The sequence below is a fragment of the Dama dama genome, chromosome 7 (assembly GCF_033118175.1).
Source record: "Dama dama isolate Ldn47 chromosome 7, ASM3311817v1, whole genome shotgun sequence".
Taxonomy (NCBI): domain Eukaryota; kingdom Metazoa; phylum Chordata; class Mammalia; order Artiodactyla; family Cervidae; genus Dama; species Dama dama.
In genome coordinates, this window is record NC_083687.1 from 19,829,676 (window position 1) to 19,857,371 (window position 27,696).

The 27,696-nt window shown below is 55.1% G+C and overlaps 1 protein-coding gene across 1 annotated transcript; it reads left to right on the plus strand.

Annotated features, from left to right (window-relative positions):
- The first annotated feature begins 266 nt into the window (after nt 1-266).
- On the plus strand, nt 267-18,927 carry LOC133059237 (uncharacterized). Its single transcript, XM_061146243.1, has 7 exons — nt 267-457; nt 1,741-1,921; nt 2,331-2,438; nt 6,176-6,260; nt 15,811-16,056; nt 17,547-17,644; nt 18,499-18,927. The coding sequence occupies exons 1-7, from the start codon at nt 267-269 to the stop codon at nt 18,925-18,927; spliced, it is 1,338 nt and encodes a 445-aa protein (XP_061002226.1).
- The last annotated feature ends 8,769 nt before the right edge of the window (nt 18,928-27,696 follow it).

A 27,696-nucleotide genomic window follows, 5' to 3' on the forward strand; every position in this document is an offset into this window, starting at 1 on the left:
GGCAGCAGGCCCTCCACGGCTCTGGAGCAGCTTCCCAGGACCTTGTCATAGAGAGGCGCCTCAGATCCCCTGCTGCCCGACCCCCTGCCTGCCCACAGGGCTCGGGTTTCCCCTTGTCAGCTGTACCCACAAGAGCCTGGGAAAGTCGGCTTTCCAGAAAGATTTCATCATTTTCCATTCGGAAAAGCTTGCCGCTCGCCCCACTCCCTCCCCTGTTCCTGGGGCTGAGTACAAGGGCTGAGACGCTCAGGAGCTCAGAGGGGGCCATGACTGAGGGAAGACAGGCCTTCCAGCCGGCCCCACGGCCACCTGGGACTAGACTACCCCATCTCCCAGCTGGTGCGGCTTCCACCTGGGACATCCTTCCCCCGGTGCCCCCGGACTCCGCCAGTCATGGCTCTCCTGCCCTGGCACCTCCGCAGCCTGCTAAGCTGGGGGGCACTGGACAGAGGCACGGGTGAGGGCCATGGAGGAGGGGAGGTGGCTTGGGTGTCCCCCTCCAGGGCTCCCCCACAGAGGCCGAGCCACTGTCCGAAACCAAGCACCTGCCTTCGCATCTAAGGCAAGTGGGCCCCAGGGTCTCTGGAGCCCAGAGTCTTCTCCTCCATAATGTTCCTCATTCCCATTGCCATTGTGGGGCCCCTCAACACAGAATTTGTCAGTGTTTGCAGACCCTGTCAGCATTTGCAGGACCTGTTGTGGTTTGCAGAGCCCGTCAGGGTTTGCAGAGCCTTCTTGGTCCTAGAGCCCGTTGCTATTTACTGAGATTGTTTCCTTCGTTCCTCCAAGCAGCCCCCACCCATTGCACAATGATGGGTTGTAAAGCTCCTTCTTCCTTCCTCCCCTGACGTGTCTCACATCCCTCCCTCTGGTCTCCCCAAGGATCCACAGGGCACTTCCCCAAAGGCTGCAAGGCTCAGGCCTTCAGAAATTTCACAGCCAATCCACACACTCCCCAGAGGGACCATACAAGCTGAGGGACGGGTGGGTGGGGCTGGAAGTGAACCGAGGGGCTACCCACTTCCGAGCTGAAGTCCTGAAACAAGCATCAGTTTGAAGGCAAACAGACCTGGCCCTCTGTCACTTCCTAGGTATGGGCTTTGGATATTCTCTCAAGATTCTGAGTCTCAGTTTTCTCATCCATAAAATGGGGCCGGGGAAGTCCCAGGTGGTCCAGTGGGAATCTGCCTTCCAATGCAGGGCACGTGGGTTCAATCCCTAGTCAGGGAACTAAGATCCCACATGCCGCCGGCCAGCTGAGCCCATACGGCAAATCCTGAGCCCAGGTGCCAAAAACTAAGACCCAACACAGCAAAAAATAAAGAAATATTTAAAAAATAAGATGGCACTGAGTTAGACTGGGTGGTGATATGAGATTCACCTGATATAATGGGCGGGCAAAGTGTGTGAATGGCAAGCGTTTGTGTGCGCTGGGTGTGGGGCTTTCCTCTTCCGCAGAACACCTCCAAGGGCTCAAGAGGCCCCGGGCATTCCTGTCATCAGCTCTGAGTGGTGAAAATAAGCCCACAAGGGTCTAAAGTGGGAGCTGACATCACCCAGGCCCTGTCTGTCAGGAACTTGGGGAAAGTCAACGTGGGAGCCCTGGGTCACGCCTCCTCCCCCAACCTCAATGTTGCTTTGATATTGAGTCGCACCTAAAGCCGCAGGTGTCCCCTGAGGTAGAGGCCATGCTCTCCCGTAGACTATGGCTCCCTGAGGCAGGGCTGTGTCCCCCCGCAGACTGGGGCGCCTGTCCCCTCTCAAACCCCGGGACGGGAGTCTAAGCATCGGCCTCCCCTGCTGTATTCGCGCACTGCTGAGTGACCACCAAGGGGACAGGGTGGCTGGTCCTGACAGAGGCCTCCTGAGGAAGGACGTGCAGATAAAGTGTCGCTTCTCAGGGCTCCCCGGTGGCTCAGCGGTAAAGAATCCGCCTGCCAGTGCAGGAGACACGGGTTAAACCCCTGACCTGGGAAGATCCCAAGGGCCGCGGAGCATCTAAACCCAAGTACCACAGCTACTGAGCCTCAGCTCTAGAGCCCGGGAGACGCAACTCCTGAAGCATGTGTGCCCTGGAGCCCGCGCTCTGCAACAAGAGAGGCCACCGCAATGAGAAGCCCATGCACCGCAACTAGAGAATAGCCTCTTCTCGTCACAACTAGAGAAAAGCCTGCAGAGCCATGAAGACCCAGCACAGCCAAAATAAATGAATAAAAAAATTTTTTTAAAGGGGGTCACTTCTCTGAGCCCTTGGCTCAGGTCAGACTAGAGCCGTGATCAGCTTGGAGCCATCAGCCGCTGACTCTATTTAAAGTGCCTGTTGTATGCAGGGCCCACTGGCAGGTGTTTTGGAAGAGACCAAGAGGATCAGCCTGCAGTGTCCTGGCCCCTGGGAGACAGGCCGGGGCCCTGGGGGCAGAGCTGAGTGCTGCGTGGCGGTACAGACACGGGGATCTGGGGAGAAGGGAGAGAGGACCCTGCAGTCAGGCAGCCTCCTTAAGGAGACCCTCCTGGGACCAAGCCTTGGGGCCAGGGTGAAGAAGGCGGGCCAACTTTGGCCTCGGCTTTGGCCCACAGGGAACCCCTGAAGGCCCTCTCCTCCTCCCACCCACCTCCTTTCCATCCTCACCCCTCTCCCCCACCCCTGCCCTCAACTTCTCTGACAGCCTTGGTCCCTGCTTTCCCAGGAGCCTGTCCTCCCCATCCCTTGAGCCCCCAAGGCTGAGCCCTTTCTCTCCTCTGGCTCCAGCTCCTGCTCAGTCCTAGCTGGGCCAGGGGAAGCAGGGGAAGGAGCTCCATCAAGAGCCTGCTGAGGGGACTTCCCTCGTGGTCCAATGGCTAGGACTCCACACTCCGAATGCAGGGGGCCCGGGTTCAATCTCTGCTCGGGGAGCTAGATCCTGTACGCCACCACTGAGAGCCCGCATGGGGCAATGAAGATCCTGCGTGCCATAGCTAAGACCCGGCAATGCCAATAACAAACAGGAAAAGAGCCTGCTGAGGGCCGCTTGGGACCTGCCTCCTGGCTCCTGAGCCCCCCACCCTAAAGCCTGCATAGGCTGGGAATGTCTCACAAGAGGGGTAGCCGGGGTGCTCTAGAGAAGGAAGGAGCCCACGGGAGGCCTCTCCTAGATCCCCTGCCTCCACGTGGAGCAGCTACACCCAAAACCAGGAGAGGAAGCAGATTCTAGAACCCACCAGGTAGTGGGCTTCACTACCAGGCCATTCCACTTTTGTTCCCTGCTGCAAGCTGAGGCCAACTCATTCCTCAGCCCAGCTCGGGTTCCTGAGCAATGAGCCGCTGAGGGTCCTCAGAGATGGCATCACTCTGGGCCCCTGGAGGTATGATGACTTCAGCATTGACCCAGCCTCAGGGACCTCATTCTGAGGAGGGAGGCACAGCCCTGCCGTCTGGAATACTCTACTCCAGCAGAGTGGGGGAAATAGAGCCCCTGTCCTCCGGCAGCCTCCAGACTGAGCAGAGAGACACAGCCCCTGTCCCCCTTCAGGGCCGTCTGACTCGGCCTTGAACACCTCCATCCGCATCCAGGGAGTGAAGGCCAAGAGGTCACCATCTCCTGCCTTAGGTCAGAGTCCTCCCCAACCACCCTCAGGACAAAGGATAGGACCCTCACGGAGCAGGAAGGGAACCTACAGACCTGTGTCCCCGCTGGTCACTGGCAGGCAGGCCCCTTCATTGTCGCCTGTGGGGCCCAGCCTCTCCCAGAATTCCTGCTAAGAAGCATTCCTCACCATGTGTAGGAGTGGACCCCGGGGGCGACTTTGCCCTGTCCCACCAACCCCTTCCCTCAACCCAGATGCTGACAGACTCAAAGAGAGGTCCTCGGGGTGAGAGAACAGGGGAAGCCGATAAGCGGACCTTCCTCCAGATCCTGTTTTGGCTGGAAGGCCACTGAGCTGTTTGGTCTGTGGGTGCAGGATGGACAAGGGACCTGTGTGGGAGGGGCTTCCAGGCCGGAGGCGCCCGTGGGTTGGGACGGCCCATCCCCTGGCAGGAGGGTGAGTGCACCAGAGCCCCCACTGAGGTTCCCTAGGGTCAGTTCACGGTTTCTCTTGGCTCCTCAGGACACCCACTTCACTTTGTGGTCCCCACTCCAGGAGACACAGACAGAGGTCCCCTGAGCCTCCCCAAAGCTTCCACCAACGTCCCTCAGGCCCCTGTTATTCTCCTGTCTAGAAACCTTGCCCCCAGCAACAGGGAAAAGAGAAGGAAGGAACTGTGTCCCCAGTGAAACTAATGGATAGAGGCTGACCAAGCTCTGCCTAGACTATCCACCCATTGCTCAGCAGTACTGCAGTTGAGTGATAAGATGCAGGGAAGACCACGTTCAATCTGGGGGAGCTGAACTTGTCCTGTGTGTTAGATAATTATAGGAAATTGTTTGTTTTTTTCAGTATAAGAATGGCTTGCAGGTTCATATAGAAAATTGGGTTAATTTTTGAGAGATGTGGGCTTCCCTGATAGCTCAGTTGGTAAAGAATCCGCCTGCAATGCAAGAGACCCCAGTTCGATTCCTGGATCAAGAAGATCCATGGGAGAAGGGATAGGCTTCCCATTCCAGTATTCTTGGGCTTCCCTGGTGGCTCAGCTGGTAAAGAATCTGCAATGCAGGAGACCTGGGTTTGATCCCTGGGTTGGGATGATCACCTGGAGAAGGAAAAGACTACCCACTCCAGTATTCTGGCCTGGAGAATTCCATGAATAGTATAGTCCATGGGGTCACAAAGAATCAGACATGACTGAGTGACTTTCACTTCACTTCACTTGAGAAATGTATTCTCAAGTGAGTAGAGGTGACATGTCATAATGTCAATAATTTACTTTCAAATATTTCAGTTCCAAAAAAGAAGAAAGAAATCTGGCAAAATGTCCACTGTTCTATCTTGGTAATGGATGCTTGTAGGGTCATTGTACCATTCTCTCTACTTGTTTAAATGTTTAAAGTTTCCCACAAAAAAATCCCCCAAAAAAAATTAAAAAAGAAAAAGAAAACATTGTACAAACCTGAATTTGAATACCAACATTACTACTTTCTTGCTATGTGACCTCTGGCAAATAACTCAACCTCTCTGGGGCTCATTTCCTCTATAGTTAAATAGTACAACTATTGGGCTTCCCTTGCGGCTCAGCTGGTAAAGAAGCTGCCTACAATGCAGGAGACCTGGGTTCAATCCCTGGGTTGGGAAGATCCCCTGGAGAAGGGAAAGGCTACCCACTCCAGTGTTCTGGCCTGGAGAATTCCATGCACTGTATATAGTCCATAGGATCACAAAGAGTCAGACACGACTGAGTGACTTTCACTGCAACTACTACATACGCCTCTAAGTATGTAAGTGTGTGGTGAGGATTAAACACAATAGCTAATGGGGAGCAGTGCCTGGGACATAGCAAGTGCTCAGTTAAAAATGGGTGTTTCCAAAAAAAAAAAAAAAAATGTTTGCGGGACTTTCCTGGTGGTCCAGTGGTTAAAATTTCATCTTCCAGTTCAAGGGGATCAGGTTCAATCCCTGGTCAGGGAGCTAAGATCCAACATGCTTCCTGGTCAGAACATAAAACAGAAGCCATATTATAACAAATTCTATAAAGACTTCAAAAAAATAGTCGACATAAAAAAAAAGTCTTTTAAAAATATGGTTGTTTGCGAAATGAAAGAAGGGTAGGCTATTGAGAGGAGTCATTTTCTCAAATTCCGAACTTCAGTTTCTCAGCCCTTAATAAGCAGTAGTTAATGATATTACTTGAGTCAACAACCACGCCCCCAGCCCACAAACCATGCCAGGTTAGTGTTGGATGCTGGGGAGAAGAGAAGGCTGGGGGTTACTCTTAACAGGACCAGTGGACACCGGTTCCATACAAGAAGCCCCCTCGCCATTTGGTACCCAGCTCAGGAACAGAGCAACCCCCGACCCTTTGGCCATGCCCAGTCACTCAACATCAAGAACAGTCAGGGTTGGGAGGTCGACCCCCTCCATATCCTCCATGGAGGGGCAGGGCGGGGAGTGAGAGCCCCATTCCGAGGACAAGGGCAGTGGGGCACCAGCGGGTAACGGGAGAAGGCCAGCGCTTTCCTATTTTGGGAGGCAGGAGGCAGCAGGTGTCTGGCTGGTGCTGAGACATGTGAACCCTCCTGTCAGCAGGCCATGTGGCCCGCAGCAGGGCAGCCTGGCTCTGCTGGGCATGGCCTGGGCCCCGAGTGCGCCCCCCAGCCAGGAGTACTTGTGGCCCCAGAGGGAGGGAGGTCTGGTTTCACCACCACAAGGGCATTCTCCGTAATTCAGCTCGGGAGAAACGGCTGCCTAGCACCCTCCTGCCCTCGAGTCCCCCAGGGAAGCAGACTCCAAGGTCTGGATATTCTGAGGTGTTCCCGGTCTGAGCGCTGTGCTTAGCTGCTCAGTCATGTCTGACTCTTTGCAAACTCACTGACTGTAACCTGCCAGGCTCCTCTGTTCGTGGGGATTCTCCAGGCAAGAATACTGTAGGTTGCCATGTCCTCCTCCAGGGGATCTTCCCAACCCAGGCATTGAACCCAGGTCTCCTGCATTGCAGGCAGATTCTTTACCGTCTGAGCCACCAAAGAAGCCCAAGAATATTGGAGTGGGTAGCCTATCCCTTCTCCAGGGGATTTTCCTGACCCAGGAATCCATCTAGGATCTCCTGCATTGCAGCTGAGCTACCAGAGAAGCTCACTGCAGCTGAGCTTTACCAGCTGAGCTACTAGCAAAGCCCTCAGTCTGAGTGGGGAGATGCAATCTTTGTACTCCAGGAGCTCCTAGTCTGATGAGAGACATGGCCTCTGCCCTGGGGAAGCCCCCAGTCTGAGGGAGGAGATGCAGCCCCAGCAGGGGAGGGTTCCATCTGAGGAGGGAGGCTGGCCACCATGGGGTGCGGGGGCTGGAGTGCTCCACTAGGCTTGGAGGCAGCCCACGATGCTGCAGTTTCCTTCAGCAGCCTGGTTATTTCGGGGTGGGCAGGAGGAGCAGGCAACTTTCCAGATTAAAATAGCCTTCCCTGGGTGTCATTCCTGAGACGTGCACTGCTCCCAGCTGAATGTTTGTCACATGGCTCTATTCCTCCCGCCCCTCCCAGGCGGGCTGAGCAGCGCTGGGATGGTAGTCCTACCCTGGGAGGGGGGCGGTGCCGGGAGCAGAGCTGAGCCTTGCTTCCTAATCCGGGCAGTGTGGGAATGCATCTCTGGCCACCAAACGCTGCCCGTCACTTGCCCAACTCCTGCTTCCTAAAGGGGCCGCCAGCCCGCTCCCTCAGGAAGCCTTCCCACACTGACTCCGGCTGTCTGAAGCCCTCTGGCTCCACCTGCCTCCCCAGTGCTGTGGTCGGTCAGCCATTTCCCATGGTCAGGGGCTTCCCTTATCACTGGGGAGCCCTGGAATCTGGACTGGGACTCCCTGAGGCCAGACTGTGTCCCCCCTGAGACCTGGGCTCTGTGAGAGGAGGGCTCTGTCTCCTCACCACCTGTTTCTGGTCCAGTGGAAAGAAAGTTGACCCAGGACTCAAGAGCTCTGGATTCCACATGACTCTTGAGGGCATCTCTTTGCCCTTAAGGCCAGTGGCTGGCCACACATGGCTCTTAAGAGCAGAGATGCTCTGGTCAGCAATCCAGGTTGCAACCCCAGCCCGGGCTGTTCCAGGCTGTTCATCACCTCTGGTCACTTATTTAACCCTCTGACCCTCTACAGGGTCAGGAGGGCAACAGTAGCTCCGGCTCCTGGGCAGGTGTTAAGGCTCAAGTGAGATAACACACCCAGGAGAATTGGCATGGTTCCTGGCAGAGCGTAGGGAAAAGGTGAACCAAAGAAAAGCGTAGCAGTCCAAGTCTCAGGCCGGTTGTGGGTTGGACAGAGCTCTAGGCTCTATGACCCTGGAGTCCGGGGCCAAGAATGGCCCTGGAAGACCACAGAGTGACCTAGGTCACCAGCCGGGCCAGGGCTGTGCTAGGATTCTGATCTGCAGTTCGAGGAACAGGACACGACCTGACTCCGTGAAAGCTCTCGCTCGCCCTTCCCCCCTCTTCAATGCTCCCTCTGGCTGCCCAGTTCCAGCTGTCTCTGGTCCTTGTCGCTTGCTGTGCCCCTGACTTTCCCAGCCCCTCTCTCTCCTCATCCAGTTTTCCTGTACGTGTGATGTGTCTGGCGTGGCGTGACCCCTCTGAGCTGGGCAGGGGGCTGGGGCTGGGCCCACACAACATAAATATGTCCTGGGAGTTTACATTGTGGGGGCCGAGAATACACACCAGTCAGCCGGCTGCTGGCCCTGTTTATTCCCTGGGGGTTCATGGCCAGGGCCGGGGCAGTCCTCAGGTGGCTGCAGCTGTGTGGATGTCAATGTGCCAGGGACCCCAGAAAACCCCAGGCCACCCCCGCCCGCCGTGTCCCAGCGGCCCCTCCCCACCCCCACGGACCACACCACGGTGCACGTGCAAGTCTGAGCACCCAGCGGCCCTCCCAGGCCTGTGGTTGGGGGCCTCTTGGCCCTCCTCCCCTTTGTCCCCCACCCCGCTCCAGGAACCCAGATCAGACCACAGTGTGTTTTTTTCAGGTCGGGCCAAGCTGGGCCTCGCTCAAATCAACCACTATTAAGGTTTCCCCTGGAACTCTCCCGGGCCGTTTGGCTTTTCTGAACACTTGACGTCATCACTCAGCATCTTCTCCGACCTGCTCGTTGAAGCAGGCTCTGCCAGGGTTGTCCGTTGGGTATACCGGCCCCGAGTTCCATCTAGAGCGGTCTGTGGTGCTTGTGCTCAAGGTAGACAGAGATGGGGACCTGCTGGGTGGTCCAGTGGCTAAGACTCCACAGTCCCAGCGTAGGGGGCTTGGGTTTGATCCCTGCTCAGGGAACTAGATCCTGCAAGACACAACAAAGATCAAAGAGCCTGCATGCCACAACTAAGACCCCGTGCAGCCAAACAAATTAAAAAAAAAAAAAAGATAAAAATGATAACCTCACAGTGGCCCTGCATGGCAATCCACTCCACCTGTGAGAAAAACTGAGGCTTGAGGGGGATAACTGACCACTTGGCCATGGCTGGTGAAGTCAGGAGACAAAACCAACTCTGCCTGGCTTCCTGCATGGTCCTTCCCAACCCACTGCCCACCCTTTACCCAGCAAGCTCAGGAACTTTCTGGTAGCAGGTGAGGCGGGGGCAGTTCTCAGAAAGGTGCAACTCTTCCTTCCCTCCCAAGATGTTCTTATTGGAAAGTCAGAAAGTATCCAGTAATATAGTTATTTTCACTGACAGCACAAAGTCCTGTGTTAAGTATTGGCTGGAAGGACTAACAACAACAGCAATAACTAGTGTTTACTGAGGACTTGCTGTGTGCATGCTTCTGCTCTAAATGCTGTATACACAACATCTCAGAGACCCCTCACCACGACTCTATGAGACATGGTATTATTATTATTATTATTATTTGGCCACATTGTATGGCATGTGGGATCTTAGTTCCCTAGCCAGGAATCAAACCCGCCCTCCCTGCTTTGGGAGCATGAAGTCTTAACCACTGGACTGTCAGGGAAGTCTCAGAGATATGGTATTATTAAATCCAATTTACAGTTGAGAAGACAAACATAACTTGTCCCAGGTCCCACAGCTAGAAAGTGTCAGAGCCAGGAGTAGGACCCAAAGGGTCCCCACCAGAGTGGGGACCTACCCACCATGCTCTGTGTAGGTTATCTGAGTGGAGGCTGACTTCAGAAACCAGCCTAAACAGTGTGGGTGTGAGAACACAGGCACACACACACACATCAATTAGGAGGGGACAGATGAAGCTGAGCCATGATGTACAGAAGTCATCAGGGTAATGCAGGATAGACTAAGGAACGGTTCCTGGAAGAGATGGGTTCTGGGTCAGAGCTTGAGGGAAGTGAGAGATATAGGCTATTCCCAATGCGTGGGACCCTGGGCAGAACTAATCTCTAACATAGTAGGTGTTGAAGAATTGTTCCTGGAACGATGGGGTGGTCATAGCATGGTGGTGGAGATGGAAGTATTGGCGAGGAGAGCAGTGTGATGGGCGGCTGAAAATGATGACAGTGATATTTTAAGTTAATTTGTTTATTTTTGGCTGCACTGGGTCTTTGGTGCTGCGCACAGGCTTTCTCTAGTTGCAGCAAGTGGGGACTACTCTCTAGTTGTGGTGCACAGGCTTCTCACTGCGGTGGCTTCTCTTGTTTCTGAGTGTGAGCTCTAGAATGCATGGGCTTCAGTAGTTGAGGCTTTTGGACTCTAGAGCACTCAGGGGCTTAGTAGTTATGGCACATGGGCTTAGCTGCTCTGTGGCATGTGGGATCTTCCTGGGCCAGGGATCGAATTCATGTCTCCTGCATTGGTAGCTGGATTCTTAACCACTGGACCACCAGGGAAGCCCAGTGGAAGAGATTTTATGATAGGGGAAGTGATGGTGGGAAGGAGATGGAGGTGGTGGTGATGGAGGTGGTGGCAATGGAGATGGGAATGGAAGTAGTGATAGAAGCAAGGACACAAATCCGCTTCCTTTATACTCCTGTACATCCCTCTACACACACACAGCCCTCGCTACTCTACACCAGCCATCACACATTCCTTAGCCTCACAGTGACCTTTGGGAGGGCATTATTGTCTTCATTTTAGAAATGATGATGATGAGCCACAGACAAGTCACATTCTGCTTGCCCAAGGTCACAAGGCCAGGAAGCTGGCCCCGGGCTCTCTGCCTTCAGGGCTCCTCCCTGCTCAGAATGGGGTACTAGGGCAGCATTGCGAGTGGGTGGCAAGGCAGGGGTCCTCCCGCGCTCCCCACACAGAGGCCTTGGCGGGCCTCGGTTTGGGGGAGCAGGGAGGAGCAGGACTGGGTGCAGAGGAAGCCATTCTAATCCCAGGCCCATCACCCACATGCTGTGACCTCCTCTGGTGGCAGCCAAGGCAGATGTCAGCTGCCAGGTGACAGCAGGCCGGCGAGGCAGAGCCAGGGGAGCCTGGCGGGAGCCCCACACACACCAAAAGGATGAAGTCAGGGCTGGGAAATAATCCTGGAGTCAGAGGAAGGCTTGCTTTGGGGTGGCATTCCTGGAAAGTTCTGTTCCGATTGGCTTGAGGCTGGGTCTCTGCACAGGCCTTCCCAGTCAGGAGCGAGTTTATTAATAATCCCTGCCCTGCCCTCTGCCCTCTGCCCTCTCCCTGGGCAGAAGTCAGGGCTTCCTGGGGCTTCTGGCCTCTCACACCAGGGGTGGTGAGGCCCATTGTGGGTGCAGGCAGACTTACGCTTTAGTTCTAGCCTGGGGATACAAATGCCCTGCACCCCCAGACTGTGCTCCCCACATCCCCATAGTCCCAGGGCTCCTCTGCTTCAGCCACAGGCTCTGGGGGTTTCAGAGAAATGGTGAACAGGGGTGGGGGTGCACATTGAGCACTTGGGACTGCAGGAACACATGGGTGCCTACGTGCCTGGTTGGGTATGCAGACGTAAGCACCTGATTGGGGTTAGAAGGGTGGTAATGCGCTCCCGGGGGTGCACACGTGCAAGGCTACATGTGATTGGCCTGGAAGCGTACAAACCGTGTCTCACTGAGGGGGTTCTGTGTGTGCCCTTGTGAGCCCTGGGTGATGGGTGTGGGCGGCAGGGGCAGATGACTGAGTGTGAGGGGTGCTAAGGCCTCCAAACAGGCCGCCTCCCCCTAAGTGGATCCCGCCTACAGCTCATTAGCACCTACGACCTAAATTTACTGCCTCCACTTCCCCACCCACTGGCAGTGACCTCATTAGGCTCCTGCCCCTTTCCCAGGTCAATGGGATGAAGGGGAGGGATGACTCCTTAATCTGCAACGCAGGATCTCTGGGGGAGGAGGGGAAGTCCTAGGGGCAGGGCAGAGGGGAAACCAGGTACAGACCTTAATATAGTCACAGGGCAGGCCAGGAGGATGTCGGCTCCTGTTACACCTGCCTCCTCCTCACCATCATATGACCCAACTCCTGCTGGCAAGGCGTGGGCGGGTGAGAAGCGCAGGTCCTGGGTGGTGCTGGGGGCCGCCCTGCATGCTGCCCTCCTGCACATTCTTAAATGACGCCCCTCTCCCAACCGGTCCTCCTGGCAAGGAGCAGGGTCTGGCTGGCCATTCTGCCTGGCTCTGACCTGGCTCAGCTGGGTGGTCCTGTCTCCTCCCAGTGGGCCATGCCAGGAAGTGGGTGAGGGATGGGGAACTCTAGCACTGACTCTGGGACAGTTGCCAGAGGAACAGGCTCTTCTGATCCATGCCCTTGCCTACTTCCTCCTTCACCCCCTGATCCATGATCCCCACCTCTGGCACCCCTAAGGGCAGAGCTCTGAGCTGAGAGGTGAGAGCCAGGGTGAGGAGCAGCAGAAAGGCCAGGGCAGCAGCCCCTTCCCGCCACGCCAGGAGAGCAGTGTGTGTGCTGTGAGTCAGGTTCAAGGCAAGACCCTCCCCTAAACCCCTCCTTCACAGAGACCCCAGAGCCCACACAGATGGTGACGCAATCACGCCCCCAGGAAGCCCGAGTCTGATGGAGCTATCACGCCAAATCCCCCCTGTTGAGCTTCCTGTGTGACCTTGGGAAAGTGCTCAGCATCTCAGAGCCTCCGTTTTCTTGACTGTGAAATGACAACACTGCCACCCGCCCCAAAGATATTTTTTATATGCCTGGCAGAGAGCAAAAGCTACATGAAAAGATAGCTCTTCTTCTTCAATGTGGGATTTTTGTAGAAGAAATCACATTTGGTCTTTAATCTGAGAAACAGATTTCAGTGGGATCTCTGCACACCCATTCCCACCCAGAGATGGGTCAGCCACAGAGGGTCTGGGCTGTCGATATACCCCAGGGCCTCCGCAGGCTCAAGGTTTATAGTCAAATATCCTGGTAAGTCAGCCACACAAGGGACCCCAGGCCCAAGGACAGCAGTGCAACAGGGGGACAAGGAAGGTTCTGCAGCCACCCACCCCAGAAGATGCTATCCTATGCAGTGACTTCTGGTCATTCACTTCCCGGAAACCCAGTTTAAAAAAAAAATTATTTATTTGGCTGCACTGGGTCTTAGTTTCGGTATGCGAGGTCTTCAGTCTTCATTGTGGCATGTGGGTTCTTTAGTTGCGGTACGAGGGATATTTTTCTTTTAGTTGCAGCCTGCAAACTCTTTTTTTTTTTTTTTTCTGCAAACTCTTAGTTGCAGCATGTGGGATCTAGTTCCCTGACCTGACCTGACCTGCCCCCCTGCCTTGGGAGTGTGGAGTCTTAGCCACTGGACCACCAGGGAAGTCCCAACCCAGTTTTTTAATTTACTTTTTTTTATTGAGGCATAAGATTCATACCTCAAATTGACAAATCTGAAGGGTATCACTTGGTGAACTTGTGCGTGTGTGTATGCCCATGTCACTACCACCCAGATCTAGCACAGAGTATTTCAGCCCCCTATGAGGCTCCCTCAAGCCCCTCCCAGTCAACACCATCCCCCCAAGAGAGAGGTGACCACTCTGACTTATTTCACCACAGATTGGCTTTGCCTGTTCTTGAACCTCATGCAAAAGGACTCCTGGGGCATTCACTCTTTGTGTCTGGCCCAATTTATTGGACATGAGGTCTGTGGGGGTCATCCATGTTGTTTCTGCAACACTAGTTCTTTCTTTTTCATAGCTGAGTAGCCTCCCACTGACTAGCTATGCCGCAACTGATTGATCTGTTCTGTGGAGGGATGTTTGGTTGTTTCCGATTTTCAATTTATAGCATTAAAGCAACCACAGCCTCCTTAGACACGTCTTTTGGTGCATATAACTATGGCTGCTCATTCTTGAGAACAGATTTTAGGGGGGTGCCTTGTTAAGAACTCCAGGGAGGAAAAGACGGATGAAAAATTATTGATCTCTTGCCTGGTGCCATGAACTTTTTTGCATCCACTGGACCAGTCAGGGGAAGGAGAACGGAGACAGAGCAGCCTCCAAGAGGGATTCCACCTGCCTCGTCCCTGTGAGTGTGACTGTGAGTGTGTGTATGCATGACTGTGTTCATTTCCTAGGGCAGCCATAACAGACTACCACAGACTTGGTGGCTTAAAACAACAGACATTTTTTCTCTCATAATTAAGAAGGCCAGGGAATTCCCTGGTGGCCCAGTGGTTAGGACTTGACACTCTCACTGCCAAGGGCCTGGGTTCAATCCTTGGTTGGGGAACGAAGATCCCCCAAGCTGCTCAGTGCAGCCAAAATAAAAAAATAAGAGGTCACAGTCCAAAATCACCACGCTGGCAGGGCTGGTTGCTTCTGGAAACTCTAGAAAGAGTGTTCAGTGCCTCTCTCCCGGCTTCTGGTGGGTGCAGGCAATCCTTGGTGTTCCTCAGCTTGGAGCCGCATCACTCCAATCTCTGCCTCCATCATCATGTGACCTTCTTTCCTGTGGGTCTCCATATTTCTGTGTCTACAAATCTCTCCTAAAAGGACACCAGTCATTGGGATTAGGGGCCCACCCTTATCCAGTCAAATCTCATCTTGATTACATCTACAAAGACTCTGTTTCCAACTAAAGACACCTTTGGAGGGACTGGGGACTAAGATATCAACATATCTTTTAGGGGGACAATTCAACCCACAATGGTGATTATGACTGCAAGTTTGTGTGTGGTGTCTGTGAGTGTGTGTGTGAAATTGTGTGTCAATGTGGGTGTGCATAAGTGTGAGGGAGGGCTGAGAGTATGTATGTGAGAGTGCTTGTGGAAACTTGTCTCTGGTTGTGCTTATGTGGCTGTGGACACATGTACAAGAGCATGTGGGTATGTGTGCCCTGTGTCCATGGCTTGGACAACCTTCTGGAAGAGCTGAGAAACGTGGCAAGGTAGCGAGATGGCTGTAGGCCTGGCTCCCTGCTCCCAGCTGGGGCGGCCCCATGAGTCAAGAGGGCGGAAGACTGTGAGAAGCAAGGATAAGCTTGTTTCCTGAGCTGGGTACAGTCCGCGAGGCCGAGGCGGTGGCTCCAGGCAGCAGCATGGTTCCCAGGTCCTCTTCCAGGAACGTTCCTAGAAGGCCCCTCCACCCAAGCTCCCATCCCCAGCACCCCATTTGCCTGGATGGGGCAGTGCTGGCTGACTCATCCCCTCCCTGGGCTGGAAGCCAGCACTTAGCTACCTGTTGAGCCAGTCAAGTAGGGGCGGGGCAGTCAGTCAGCCCCTCCCAGGCCCTGCCCTCAGGCCAATCCGGAGCAGCACCCCATCAGCCCCAACACATGACCAGGGCTGAACCCCAGGAAGTGGAGAAAGTCAGCGGTGAGCACATGGTCAGGTAAGGCCCCGGATGAAGGCTGCTCCTCTCCCCAGGGCAGCTCTGGTAGGCAAGCCCACCACCCAGAGACAGGACACTGGGAGGGTCTCCTCAACAGTCATGTGGGCTGGGGGGTCTTCTCTGAGCCAGTCACCTCCTTTAAACTTCCCTACCAAGTTTAAACAGGCTCCTCATCAGCCCCATCTTACAGATGCAATCGCTGAGGCCCCAGGGAGTTAGACAATGCCCCAGGGAGTTAGACAATCTGCCTAAGATGCCACACATTTGTTTATATTTGTTGGAACTTTCTTATTCTCTCTGGAAATCCATCCCCAGCCCCCACCTCCAGACTCAGACCACAGCTGCTCCCATTGCCCAGCGCATTCCCTTCCCACCCTTCCCCAGGAAGACCACCGGCCCATGGGGTAGGATCCGTGGGGGGAGAGGGGCTGCAGATGGTCTCTGAGCCCACCCTCCTGGGCTCCTCTGTAGGGTTCCGGTTTTCGTTTGGTTGCGGTGGTGAGCTTGTTGTCTGTGAGGATGTGGGTTGGGTCGTGTGCACATTGGAGAAGGACGTGTGCGGCGCACCTCCGGGGGGTTGGCCTGCCTGCAACACCCGAGTGCATGGCTGCAGGCTGGATCTGTGAGTGTGCCCTGGTGTGTGAGCCGCTGGGGGGGTTCAGAAGAGCCTGCCCCCCACGTGTGTGGGTGTCCACAGGGGGCCGCCCCACCGCTTCCCCCTTACCAGGTCACCGCCGCCATCCTCGGCAGGGCCCCCAGCCCAGGTGAGAGCCCGATGGAAACTGCCTGCGACTCGGGACAGGCACACCTGAGTCTCAGGCCCAGACCCGCTCACTGGAACTCAGGGCTGCGGTGCCCTTGAGCAGGCATCACCCCACCCGGACAGCAGCCGTGTTCTTACCCAATGGGATGGGGCGACTCGGGGTGGGGTGGGGGCGGAAGGAGACCGCAGCATGGTTTCTCCCGCCGCCAGGAGCGCAGGGAGCTCCGGGCTCCCCAGATGAAAGGCTCAGTACCCCAGCACTCCGTAGACTGTGGTAAGGGGAGGGGGTGGGGTTGTGGGGGGAGAAGGTCGTGCCAGGACTTGGCACAGACTACAAAGTGTGGGGGGAACCCCCCAGCCCTCCCGCCGCCGCCGGCTGGCAGGGGGAGGGACTGTGACGTTCGGTGGCCTCATGCAGCCAGGAGGAAGTAGCTAATTGCTGACCTGATGACTGGGCGGCCTGAGGAGTGGGGTGATGATGCCACTCGCAGAAGCAGGCTCCCGGGATCAAGGAGGGGGCCCTGCAGAGACCGAGCAGGCCAGGCTGGGCTCTGCAGAGGCTGAGGTGGCTGCGGCCAAAGGAGCAGGGGGTGGGGGTGGTTGAGGCTGTGACCGTGGGAAACGGCTTCTCCCGGGCTTCCCTGAGCTTCAAGGGAAAAGAGTTCAGAGGCCCCGGGGGGCACAAAGGGATTTGGGAAGGGGCGACAGTGGGGGTGGAGGAGAAGGAGAGGGTGGCAGAGGCTTCCTCTTGTTTCCCCTCCACCTACAGTCCCCCCACCTTCCCATCTGTCCCCACCCGCACCTTTGTCCCCTCCCTGGCCCCTGTGGCCCACGTTGGTGAGGACAGAGACAGAGGTCTCTTTTCACCACAAGACCGCCATACCTACCATCCTGAAGGCCAGAGCACCCAGGAGGTGTGGTGAGCCATCAGCCGTCCCCAAGGACAGAAGACAGGGTGCTGCTACAGAGGACAGAACAGGCAAAGGCTGGGTGGTGGGGTTTGCGAGGCTGATGGACGACAGAGGCTTGGCGGCAGTGGTTATGGGGAGAGAGGAGGGTGCAGGGCCATTCTGCACTGAGGGCCACTCTGCCCCTTCCTGGCAGAAAACTGTGGGTAACCAGACTCGGAGATTCTCCCACACGCTGGGCACAGCTTCTGCTGAGACAGGAGGTCAGGACCAGTTCGAGAGCCATACAGAATGAGGACCCACCCTCCAAGCCCCCAGGTCCTTCAGCTCTAGAGAACCTGCAACCCTAAATGCCAAGAAACGACCCATCCAGCTGCAGTTCAGTCCTCTGGGCCCCCAGCGCCCCCTGTAGGCAGGACGCTACACCAGTAGGGGGACGGGCCTCCACGTGCTGGGAGGAGAAAAGGAGACCAGACTTGCTCTCCAGGAGTCAGGAAGACCCCGCCTTAGGAACCTGCAGTGGGATAAAGGCACAGAACGTTGACCTCAAAGTTCCGATCTGAAATTCAGCCTCTGTCCTCAGGAAGCTTCTACTGTGATGGAAATAGACTCTCTACCATCAGAACTCCATTCAGAAAGGTGAAATACAGCATCTGGCTTCAGGAAACCTACCGTCCCAAGGTAGAGAGACACACAGCCCCACTGAATTTTTAGGAAGCCCCCAATCTATTGCAGACACAGACTAGACATTTCAGTGATTCTAGGGCTGCTAGAAAAACAAATACAAGACGTTAAAAAAAAAAGATGTCCAGTTAAATCTGAATTTCAGATAAACAACGAATGTTTAGTATAAGTATATCCCATATAACACATGGGGTATACTTACACTTTAAAAAAGTATTGCAATTCAAATATAACTGGACATCCTGTATTGTTACTTGCCAAAGCTGACAACCCCAGAAGCCCCCAGTCCGAGGGAAGGAGGACACCCCCCCCCCCCCCCCGCCCCACACACACACACACACACAGACATGGAAATGCAGGTAAACATCTGAGCGTGCATCCTGTTCCTGGAGCAGTGAAGGAGGTGAGTCCTGGGGCGCCGGCTCGCAGCAGTTTAAAATTCCTTCCAGGCCAGATCCCTAATCCCTCGGTGCACAATGGCAGCCTTCTCCCCCGACGCCCGCGCCCACGCCCTCCCCCGCGGGGCCGTGGCAGTGCCACCAAGGGCCTCTTTAAGCCCCTTTGAAGCCGCCTGAGCCCCGCGCCGCGGGAGGCCCCGCAGCTATGCCAGCTATGCCAGCTATGTCCCTGGCCGCCGCCGGCCACCACCGCTCCCCCATTAATACTGGCTAATCTGGCTAATAAATAAACTCCCCTCCCAGCCTCAGCCCCCTGCTCGCTCCCCTCTGGCTCCCCTAGAATTGACTTCAGGACTCTGCTGGAACACACGTCTTCAACTCCCTTCTCCCACTCCCTTCCTGATGTTTCTAACTTTTTTTTCCTCTCACTGGCCTGCCTCTGACCGAATTCAGGGGGCCTCTGCCTCGCGCGATGCATCAGTATCTCCTTCAGTCCACCTGCGTGCAGGGAGCCTGCCACATGGCTGGGTGCAGGGGACCGGACTCTCGAAGCTGGGGAAAGAGCCGCAGGACCTAAGAGCGCCCCCTGGAGGCGGGACGAGGCTCTGGTCACGGCCCTCGCTGCCCCGCCCCCAGGCCCCGCCCACTGTGTCCTCGGAAGTGGGGAAGCTCGGCCAGCAGCCCCGGGACAGGTGGCTCCTCGCCCGGGGAAAGTGCCGGCGCCTCCCAGGGCAGGAGTCCCTTCTCCGCAGCCTCTGCCGTCCCCTGCGTCCCCACCCGGGCTTCCGGGAGTCTGACTCAGAGCCGAGCCCGCATCGCTTCACCTCCTCCAACACACCCGCAGCGCACGGAGAAATTACAGTATTTCAGGGGCACTGCTAATGCGCTCTAATTACCTACCGCCGCTCTCTTCCGCGGCTCTCAGTGGCATTGGGCCAACGCGCCATAATTAGGCCGTCCCTCCCCGGTCCTGGAACACCGCCGTCACCTGTCCCCTGTCCCTCGCCCCCTGTCCCCAGGAGTGCTCGCCTCGGCCCCTCCCGCAGCCTCCTGCTGCCCTCCGGGACTGCACCCTTGGTCCCAGGAGAGAGCTAGGAGACCCCACCTGGGATGGGGAGTGGGGAAGTGCAGGACTTGGAGACCTGACCCCAGGCCTGAGGTGGCCCCTCCCCTTCTGTAAGTCTTTGAGATCTCTGCTGGAAGGGACTGGGAGAGTGGGGAATGGGGCAGGACTCTCTCCACTGAGGTCCACTGGAAAGTTAACTGTTTGGGGCGGGGGGGGCACCTGGGCAATAGTATCCCATTTTACACATGAGGCTCAGAGAAGTAAGGCTCTTAGGGAAGGCCACCCAGCCAGAACTTCCAGATCAGCTCATTTAAAGAGTCAGACAGGCTCCTCCTAACAGGGGAATTACATTTCTGCGAAGAAAGGTGATACCCCCATCACAGACTGGGAGTATTGGCAGCCGACCAGCTGTGGCCTGTTGGTCGCAAGTGAGCTGGTGAAGAGTAGCTCAAGTCTCTCATCCCAGGAAGGGTGGGAGGAGGCCCTGAAGACACAGAACCCAAGCCTGGTGGCCAGGACTTGGCTGTCAGCCTCTTTATCCAAACCAGGCTCAAACCTCTCTTCTATCAGGAATTCTTTCCTGATGCCCAGGGGTTGCAAACTCATGGCCTTGGGCCAAGTTTAATCTTTAGTGAGATTTTGTTTGGCCTTCAGTGTGTATGTGGTTTTTATATTGAATGTAAGATCCAATGACAGTGCAGGCTGCCCTCCTCATTGGCAAAGACAAGTGTGGCCAGACTAAGTCCCCAAAGGCATTTGAGATCTTGGCTTAGATCAGCCCACCTGACCTGAGCCTTCACCTTTTCCCTCATCTTCTAGGATCTCAGTCTGCACTGCTGCCCCTTCATAGTTTTTGCATGTTTCTCCGTAAGCATGCTGAGATGAGTGTCCCTCCAGCCCCCTCTTTAGGCTCCCCACAGGTGGTGACTGCCTATATTTCTGAGAACCCCTCTGGCAGCCCCTTTTTTCATCTTGCATATCAATCTCTGCCCTGGGTAGGTGCCACATCTTTTCCAGCAGGGGTGACATGGTATTTGTCTGCCATCAGACTACAGGCTCCTTGAGGGCAGGATGTTGACTCAGACTGAAATCTCACTGAGGACTAAATGAATGGGTGTGGGAGTAGCATCCTCTATCATAGGGAGCTCCCTGAGGGCAGGGCCATGTCTCCCCTCAGTCTAGAGCTCTTTGAAGGCATTGGATTCTCCCCTCAGATGAGGCTTTTGCACCCCACCCAACCCCTCTGGCTCTCAGCTGCTCCCAAGCATTCCTCGCAGGACACCGTTTGTCATGCTTTGATGAATGAAACCTACTAAGAATAACTCAGTCCTTGTAGTCTCCAAAGGACAGGGGTGTTGGGGACGGCGGGGGAGCCGAGACTGGTGATTGTGAGGGGCTAGAGGAGGAGGATGAACACAACTCTTCATTCAATAGCATTTTCCCAGGTGCCCACCGGCCCCTGGGAAGAGATACAGGGGGATGCCACAGAGCCCCCCTGCAGTGCCATTCCTGCTGTTGCCAGTAGGGGGAGGTTCCACAGGACTCCTGAGATGGAAATGCCAGCCCCCTACTTCACAGCCTTCCCAGCCCTGAAGTCATCACCTCAGTGCCACCCAGCCCCCTCTATGCCTGCCACCAGCTTCCTCTGCCTGGAAGTCAGGTGCTTGGGGCGAGGGGCGGCTTCCACTGGGACAGGCACTGTGGCAGGGGATGCCTTCATCTTCCTGAGGAGGACTGTCAGAGTGATCACTGTGGGGTGGGGGGTAGGGAATGGAGAAGCAGTCTCAGAATGACAGGAGGGCATTTGGTGTTGTGTTTTTTTTTTCTCCTAGATAAGACATGATTTATTAGTGGTGTTTTAATTTACGGACTGGGCATGACTGACCCAGAAGATGAACCCCTGTCCCAGCCCCCACCCCACTCTTCCTCCCTTATCCCACCCCTTTCCACTCCCAGACCTCAAGCCTCCAGTTCAGAACTGAGCGACCTTTCCGGGGCAACTGTTCTCCCAGGCACTTTACAAGGGGCCCGAGGGGTGGGGAGGCTGTGACCTTAACGGGCTTCTCTGGACGAGGCCTTCCTGGCACTCAGCCCCCACCTGCCACCTCCTGAGAGGGACATTTCGGCCTGGTCTTGGCAAAAACACCAGCCTCTGAGCCAGGCAGCCTGGTATGGTACCAGCCCTGCCACTGACTCCACTGTGACCTTGAGAAGTCCTTTGCTCCCTGGGCCTCAGTTTCCCCATGCCTAAAATGAGTCTGCTGTAGGTTTCATGGATTTTGAACCTTTCTTTTTAAAAAATAATGGATCCTATTACTTAAATAGTAACTTAATGTGGAGTCTCCACTGGTAACATCGAAAAAGTTTGGAGTTCTATGGTCAAAATAGGAGTGGGGGTCCAGAGCCCCAGGATTCAATCCATCACACACATGTGCACACGCACGTGCATGCAGAATGGCTCCAGGGCACTCCACAGAGCACACTTCACAAGCCTCTGAACCCTGAAATCCCCTGAGCAAACATTCTGGGGTCCTGCCACATCTGGGAGCTCCAGAACTGGGGATGAGGCTGGGACTGGGGGCCGCCCTGCTGTAGGGAGCAGGGCTGAGAGGTCACAGGGTGGGGGTCGGGGGTGGGGGCAGAGCCAGTAGGGGGAGTCCTTGTGACACCAGGTAACACCACTGAGGCTGGGCAAGGGCCTCGGTTCAAAGCTGGATCCATGCAAACCCTCTGAACCAGAAGTCAAGTAGTCTGGTGCTGGGCCCCGTCAGCTGAGGGGAGAAGGGGACTGGTAGGGACTGAGTGCCCTCTCAAGCAGGTGGGGCCGCAGGCATAGGAGGAGGGGGAAGCCTCTGGCAGCCTTTCTCTGGAATCCCTCTCGCCACACCCGGGACAAGGGCCAGAGTGGCAGGGTGGGGGCTGAGCCCCAGGGAGCCCCAGTGGGGTAGCATTCCCCACTACAGGAGACACAGGGAGCCTCCCAGCACCCCCAAAGCTGGAAGTGTGAGGATTTGGTGAATACCAAGAATGCAGTGGGGATCAGACCTGTCAGATTCTGGTGACAGGAGGAGGAGATGAGCAGATACCACACAGGGAAGAAAATGGTGCTGATAAGAGGCAGCCCTGGGCCTGGGGCCCTGGCTTAGGGCAATGGGGAGGGTCCCTGCAAAGTGGGGAAACAGCAGAAGCAGCCCAGTCCCTCCTTGTTGGCAGATGGACTGTGCTTGGGGGTTACCAGGTAAAGAAAGTGCTGCTCCCTCCCTGATACCCCAGGCAGTCCTGGAGTGTCCATGGTCCTGATTTCCCCCAGAGAGCACGTGGGGGAACACAGAAGTCTCCCCGAGTCCACCTCCCTGGGATTTATGATGGGGGATGGGCAGAGCCACCTCTGAGCTACCTCCCCATCCTCTATCCCAACTACACAAACACAGACACACACACACACACACACACACACTGGCATTTGTCCCCTAGAGACTTCACAGCCTGAGCCCTGGAAACTCCAGGATCGCCGCTATGTGCCAGGCATGGCTCTGGACACTGTGGGTTCCAGGAACAGAAGAGTCAGCCTAGGTCTTTGCCCTCGTGGTGCACATGTTTTAGGGAGTGAGTGACAACTCAACAAGTCACAAAGGAATCAAGTTCAGGTCGCAAGAAGACAACCATGGGAGCAGAGAGTGCTGGGGAGGCGGGTTGTTTAGATAGAGTCATCAAAGAATGTCTCCGTGAGGAGGTGACATTCCAGTAGAGACCTGAGCTGCAAGAAGCCAGCTGTGCTTTGGGGCCAAAGGACTTGAAAATGTATGATATTTTTAAACAGAAAAGAACGTGTACCCATAAACGTTCAAGGGCAGGGACATGAAGAGCATCTGTAAAATGTCCGGCACAGTGACAGGAAATTCACATTCATCATCTACTTCCCTCTTTGGAACTCTTGTGTCAAATAGTATTATTTTCATTTTACAGATAAAAAATATGGAGCCCATAGAGATCATTCATTTAAAAAGATGTATTGAGTTTTAGTCTCTAAAAACCCTATAATAAATTCCACGTGGGCTGTGCGGTCTCAGGTTCTACAGTCTGAGAGCACAGAGGAAGATTTGGGAGGGCTTCCTGTAGGAGGAGTCCATGTCTATGCTGAGTCTGAACAGATGAGGAGGGGATGACAGGAGAAGTGAGGAGGTGAGGAGGGAGCCAGGTGGTGGCTCCAGTGGCAAAGATGCCGTGGGCAGAGTAAAAGACTGAGGAGGGGGTCCTGCCCGGCTGCCTGGTCAGCAGTGTGAGGGGGTGGGGTGGTGAATGAGGAGCCCACATGCAGGGAGGGATGGGCAGGGCAAATGGGCCACGGGTCGTGGCTGTTGGGCAAGGCTGGTCGGGGGGGGGCCTCTTCCAAGTCTCTGGTGACCTGGCTCCCGTGAGTGACAGTGTTACCAATGGCAAAGAGTGGTGCCAGCCAATGACAAGGACAACTCACTCAGGCTCACACTCCTCACACACAGACAGGCAAGTGCCTGCCACACACACGCACACACATGCAGCTGGTCTGTACTGACAAGGGTCTGCAGAAGGCACAGATGCGTGCACACACGTGCATGCGGAAGAAAGTGCACGTTTATTCCTTCCAGCAGTGCCATACATGCGGTGCTGAATGATATGGTGGGGCCGGGAGAGAGGCGTCTTGGGAGCAGCTCACCCTTGACTCCTCATCTCCCAGCTTTCCCAGGGAGGCCACTGTCCGGAACCCGCTTTGGGCCACTTTCCCAAAGGATGACCCCTCGGCAGGAATCTATCCTGAGGTTGAGGGCCCCTCCAACAGCTTCCTCCTCAGAGTGGAGTGTGGGATTGGGAAGGAGGAACCTGACCCATGGCCAATGACCTGGTCTGCAGAGTCTGGGGGTGGCCAGAGGGCAGCACCTTGACCCTGAGTCCCCTACCCTGGCAAGTTCAGAAGCCTGAGACTTGTGCCCAGCCTGTGCCTAGATGCTCCCCCCACCCCTGTGGGCTTCCTAAGAGCAGGGACCATGTGTTACCTGCCACTATCCCACCCCTGCCACACAGAAGGCACCCAGCGCCGGGGCCATGGCTGGCCAAGCTGGGATGGGAAGGGGCACTCTGCTCAGGGAGACAGAGATGGAGCATCTCCTAGCAGGGTGCAGTAGCAGCTAGACAGGAATTGGGAGGAGCATGCAGCCCTCTGGGGCTCCCAAGGCTGGGATCGGGTTGGATGGGTCTTTCATCTATGTGCAGCGTCTGCCCTGTCTCTGGCAGCCCTGTCGTGGCTGATGACCCGTCAGTGACTCACTGCCAGCTGTGGGCATGAAACGGAGAAAGTGACCCCCAGCTGAGCTCACACACTCACAATTAGCCCTCTACGCCCCCTCACCACGGCAGCCTCCCGGCCTCCACGCACGCACATCCCAGGCTGCCCTTTACCAACCGCAGCGTGCCTCCTGCTGCTTATTTTAGCCCGATGAAACCTCTTAAAATGTCAGAGCTGGAACGAGCTCCAGATCATGCAGTTCAACCCCTTCATTCAACCAGGGAGAAAATGGGGATTCAGGGAGAGTGAGTGACGTGTTTCAGGTCACACAGCTAATTCGTGGTATGACCAGAAATTGACTGCAGGTTTTGGGGGGGAGGTCCCAATCCGGCCATCCTAAACTTTGGATGGTTGGGGTGGGAGTGCAGTCTGCTTCAGGCAGCCTGTTGCCAGTCTTCTGGAGCGTCTGGAGCCAGCATGCCTGGATTAGAGCCCCAGTTTGCCAGTAATCACCTGGGAGACTATAGGCAAGTTACCCAGTTACCCATACCTCTGTTTTCCCATCTGTAAAATGGATCTAACAATGGTACCTACTCCCAGGTTAATGTGACGATTAATTGAGTTAATATCTCTGAATTGCTGAGTGCAGTGTCAGCCACAGAACAAGTACTCAGAAAATATTAGCTAACTTTCCTGAATGCCTAGTGGAGTCACCAAGAATTGGTCCTTAGTGTGGAAAGTCCAAAATCTTGGTTTTATCAGTTGACCCAAGGGTGAGCAGATCCCAGGAGGCTGGCTGTGTCGAAAGACTTGCAGCAAACTGATGGATGTGTTACTGTGGGGACAGGGGTTGTGGTCAGAAGGACCATGGTGGCCACAGTGGCTGCCTTCCACTCTGGCATTCTCCCCCTGAGATCTGAAGACTGCAGACCTCGCAACCAGAGACAACTGGAGATTCTCAGGGCTGTTTGAGCTGGGTGAGCCTGAAGCAATGCCCTTTTGAACTCAAGAATGGGCCTCCATTCCTCTGCAGATTAGTTAGAGGCTATGATGGTTGTGTGCATGAGATCAGGGGCCATGGTACCTTTCCAGCTCTCCTCCTCCCTCACCCTCTTGAGGCCAGTCGCCCCCGTTCAGAGCACTCTTGCCTGGTCCCAGTTGGATAAATATTGACAAATTCTTCTCCTTCCACGTTCTTCCTTTATCAGTCACCAAAGCCCTGACACCTCACACCGGATGAACTATGATCCCAGAACACGTATGAGGTTGGGGTGGTCTCATTCCAGCCCCAGAGATGCTTGTTGAATGGATAACTCAGTGAATCAATGAATGGAGCCATTCCCAGAACCTCCTGAAAACTCACCCTGAGCTCTCAACATTGGGCAACTCTCCTCAGAGCCCCAGCCACGCGCTCCTTCTGAGGAAAGGCTTTCCTGCAGCTGTCTCAGCCATCCTTTCCACCTCTCGTCTCCCACTAACATGGCAACCTTTCTCTGCCTCCACCCTGCCCCCACCATCCAGTCTAGACAATTCAATGTGTCTGCAGCTCCCCCAGTAGGGGTGCTGCTGTTACAGCCATAGTCACTGCCCACACTGGTCTCTAGCCCTCTTCTACTCCCCACGTCACAGCTGGCCCCCGTTCACCCCACCCAACCTCCTATGATGGCCTGTGTAAGAACACTGACTTTTTCACTTGCTGTTCCAGGCACACTGATAGCCCATGATGCCAGCCAAGCCCGAACCGAGTCCTGGCCCTGTCGACCGCATAGAGTCCTGCGGGTGACCCATTCTTTATTGGGAGCATCACCTACTGTCTGGACGCCAGCACATCAGGGAAGACTGAAACCCCTCAGATCGGGAGGCCAGCCCGAGCAGGCAAGGAGTTTGTGCCCCTTTGAAGGCTGGAATGCTGGACCCCAGTTCTGTCCTCAGGTGCCAGGACATGGCCTGAGCATTGTCTCCAGTCTGGTTCCAGCTTTTCCCCCATCATTGACCCACTGCCCAGACCTCTGCATGGTTCCTGGTTACCGAGTTCTCTTCACAGCAACCAAAGAGTATCTGAGCTTAGAAGATCCTAAAGGATCACCCGGTCTGGTGGAGATGCTCTAGAGTATTCAAAAACATAATAGTCTTTTTCACTAACAATTATTAGGGGTGGTTCAGCATTGGGTGCTGTGGGATAGAGATGCTAAATGTCCCACAGTGCACAAGGCAATCTGCACAGTGAAAAATGCACCCCGTCCTTCATTGGATATACACTGATTCTAGTCGAAAGTGCTTAACTGTGTGGTTGTAGTAACTAAGAGCCACGGAGGATGAGGGACTGGCCCAAGATTCCATGCACATTTGTCTTATAGGCAATCCAATGAGGGGAACCCAGGCGTTCTCCCTCTTGAGAATATCAGTGTCATCTGTTCAATATTCCACCAGCAGTCACCAAGTCTGAGGCACTATGGGAGTGTCAAAGACTAAAGTGAGACTAATGCAAAGGCTTCACAGGGGTGTCATTTGAGCAGAGGCTTAGAAGGTGGCTCATGGACTGGTGGCTAAGACAGTTAAGAATTTGCCTGCAATGCAGGAGACCTGGGTTCGATCCCTGGGTCAGAAAGATCCCCTGGAGAAAGGGAGTGGCTACCCAATCCAGTATCCTTGTCTGGAGAATTCCATGGACAGAGGAGCCTGGTGAACTACAGTCCATGGGATCACAAAGAGTCAGACATGACTGAGGGATTAACACTTCTACTTCCATGGACCTGTGACTTCTGAAAGTTGGGGAGGGCATAATAGGAAATGATGGGCCACGAGGACTGGTGCCCAGGAGTGAAGGTCGATGAGAAATGAGCACAGACTTTGGGGAGAAAGCAGTGGAGAATGGGGAGGGGTTGAAAGGTGAATTGAGACTAGGGCACAGAGGACTTTGAATGTCAGTTGAGGGTTAGGATTTTCTGCTATAGGCAATAGGAAGCCACTGAAGATATCAGAGTAGAAGGTGGGCAGTGGTGAGCTCTCTGCTTCATAGCAAGTTTCCTGAGGCTGCCTGTGGAGAAGCAATGGGAGGGAAATTAAAGGGGCAGGAAACTGTGGTCTGAACATTCCTCAAGAAAGACACACATGATGTCATGGATGAGAACAGGATCAAGGGAATGGGTGAGAGAATGGAGACCACCTCAGAGCCAAGCCACGTTGCAGGGATTGGCCATGTCCGTAGCATTAAAACCAGGGATGTTACCTGAGTTTGGGTTCTCTTGGAAGTAGACCCTAGGAAAAGGACTTGGGAGAATTCCCTGGTGGTCCTGTGGTTAGGAGTCCGTGCTTCCACTGCAGG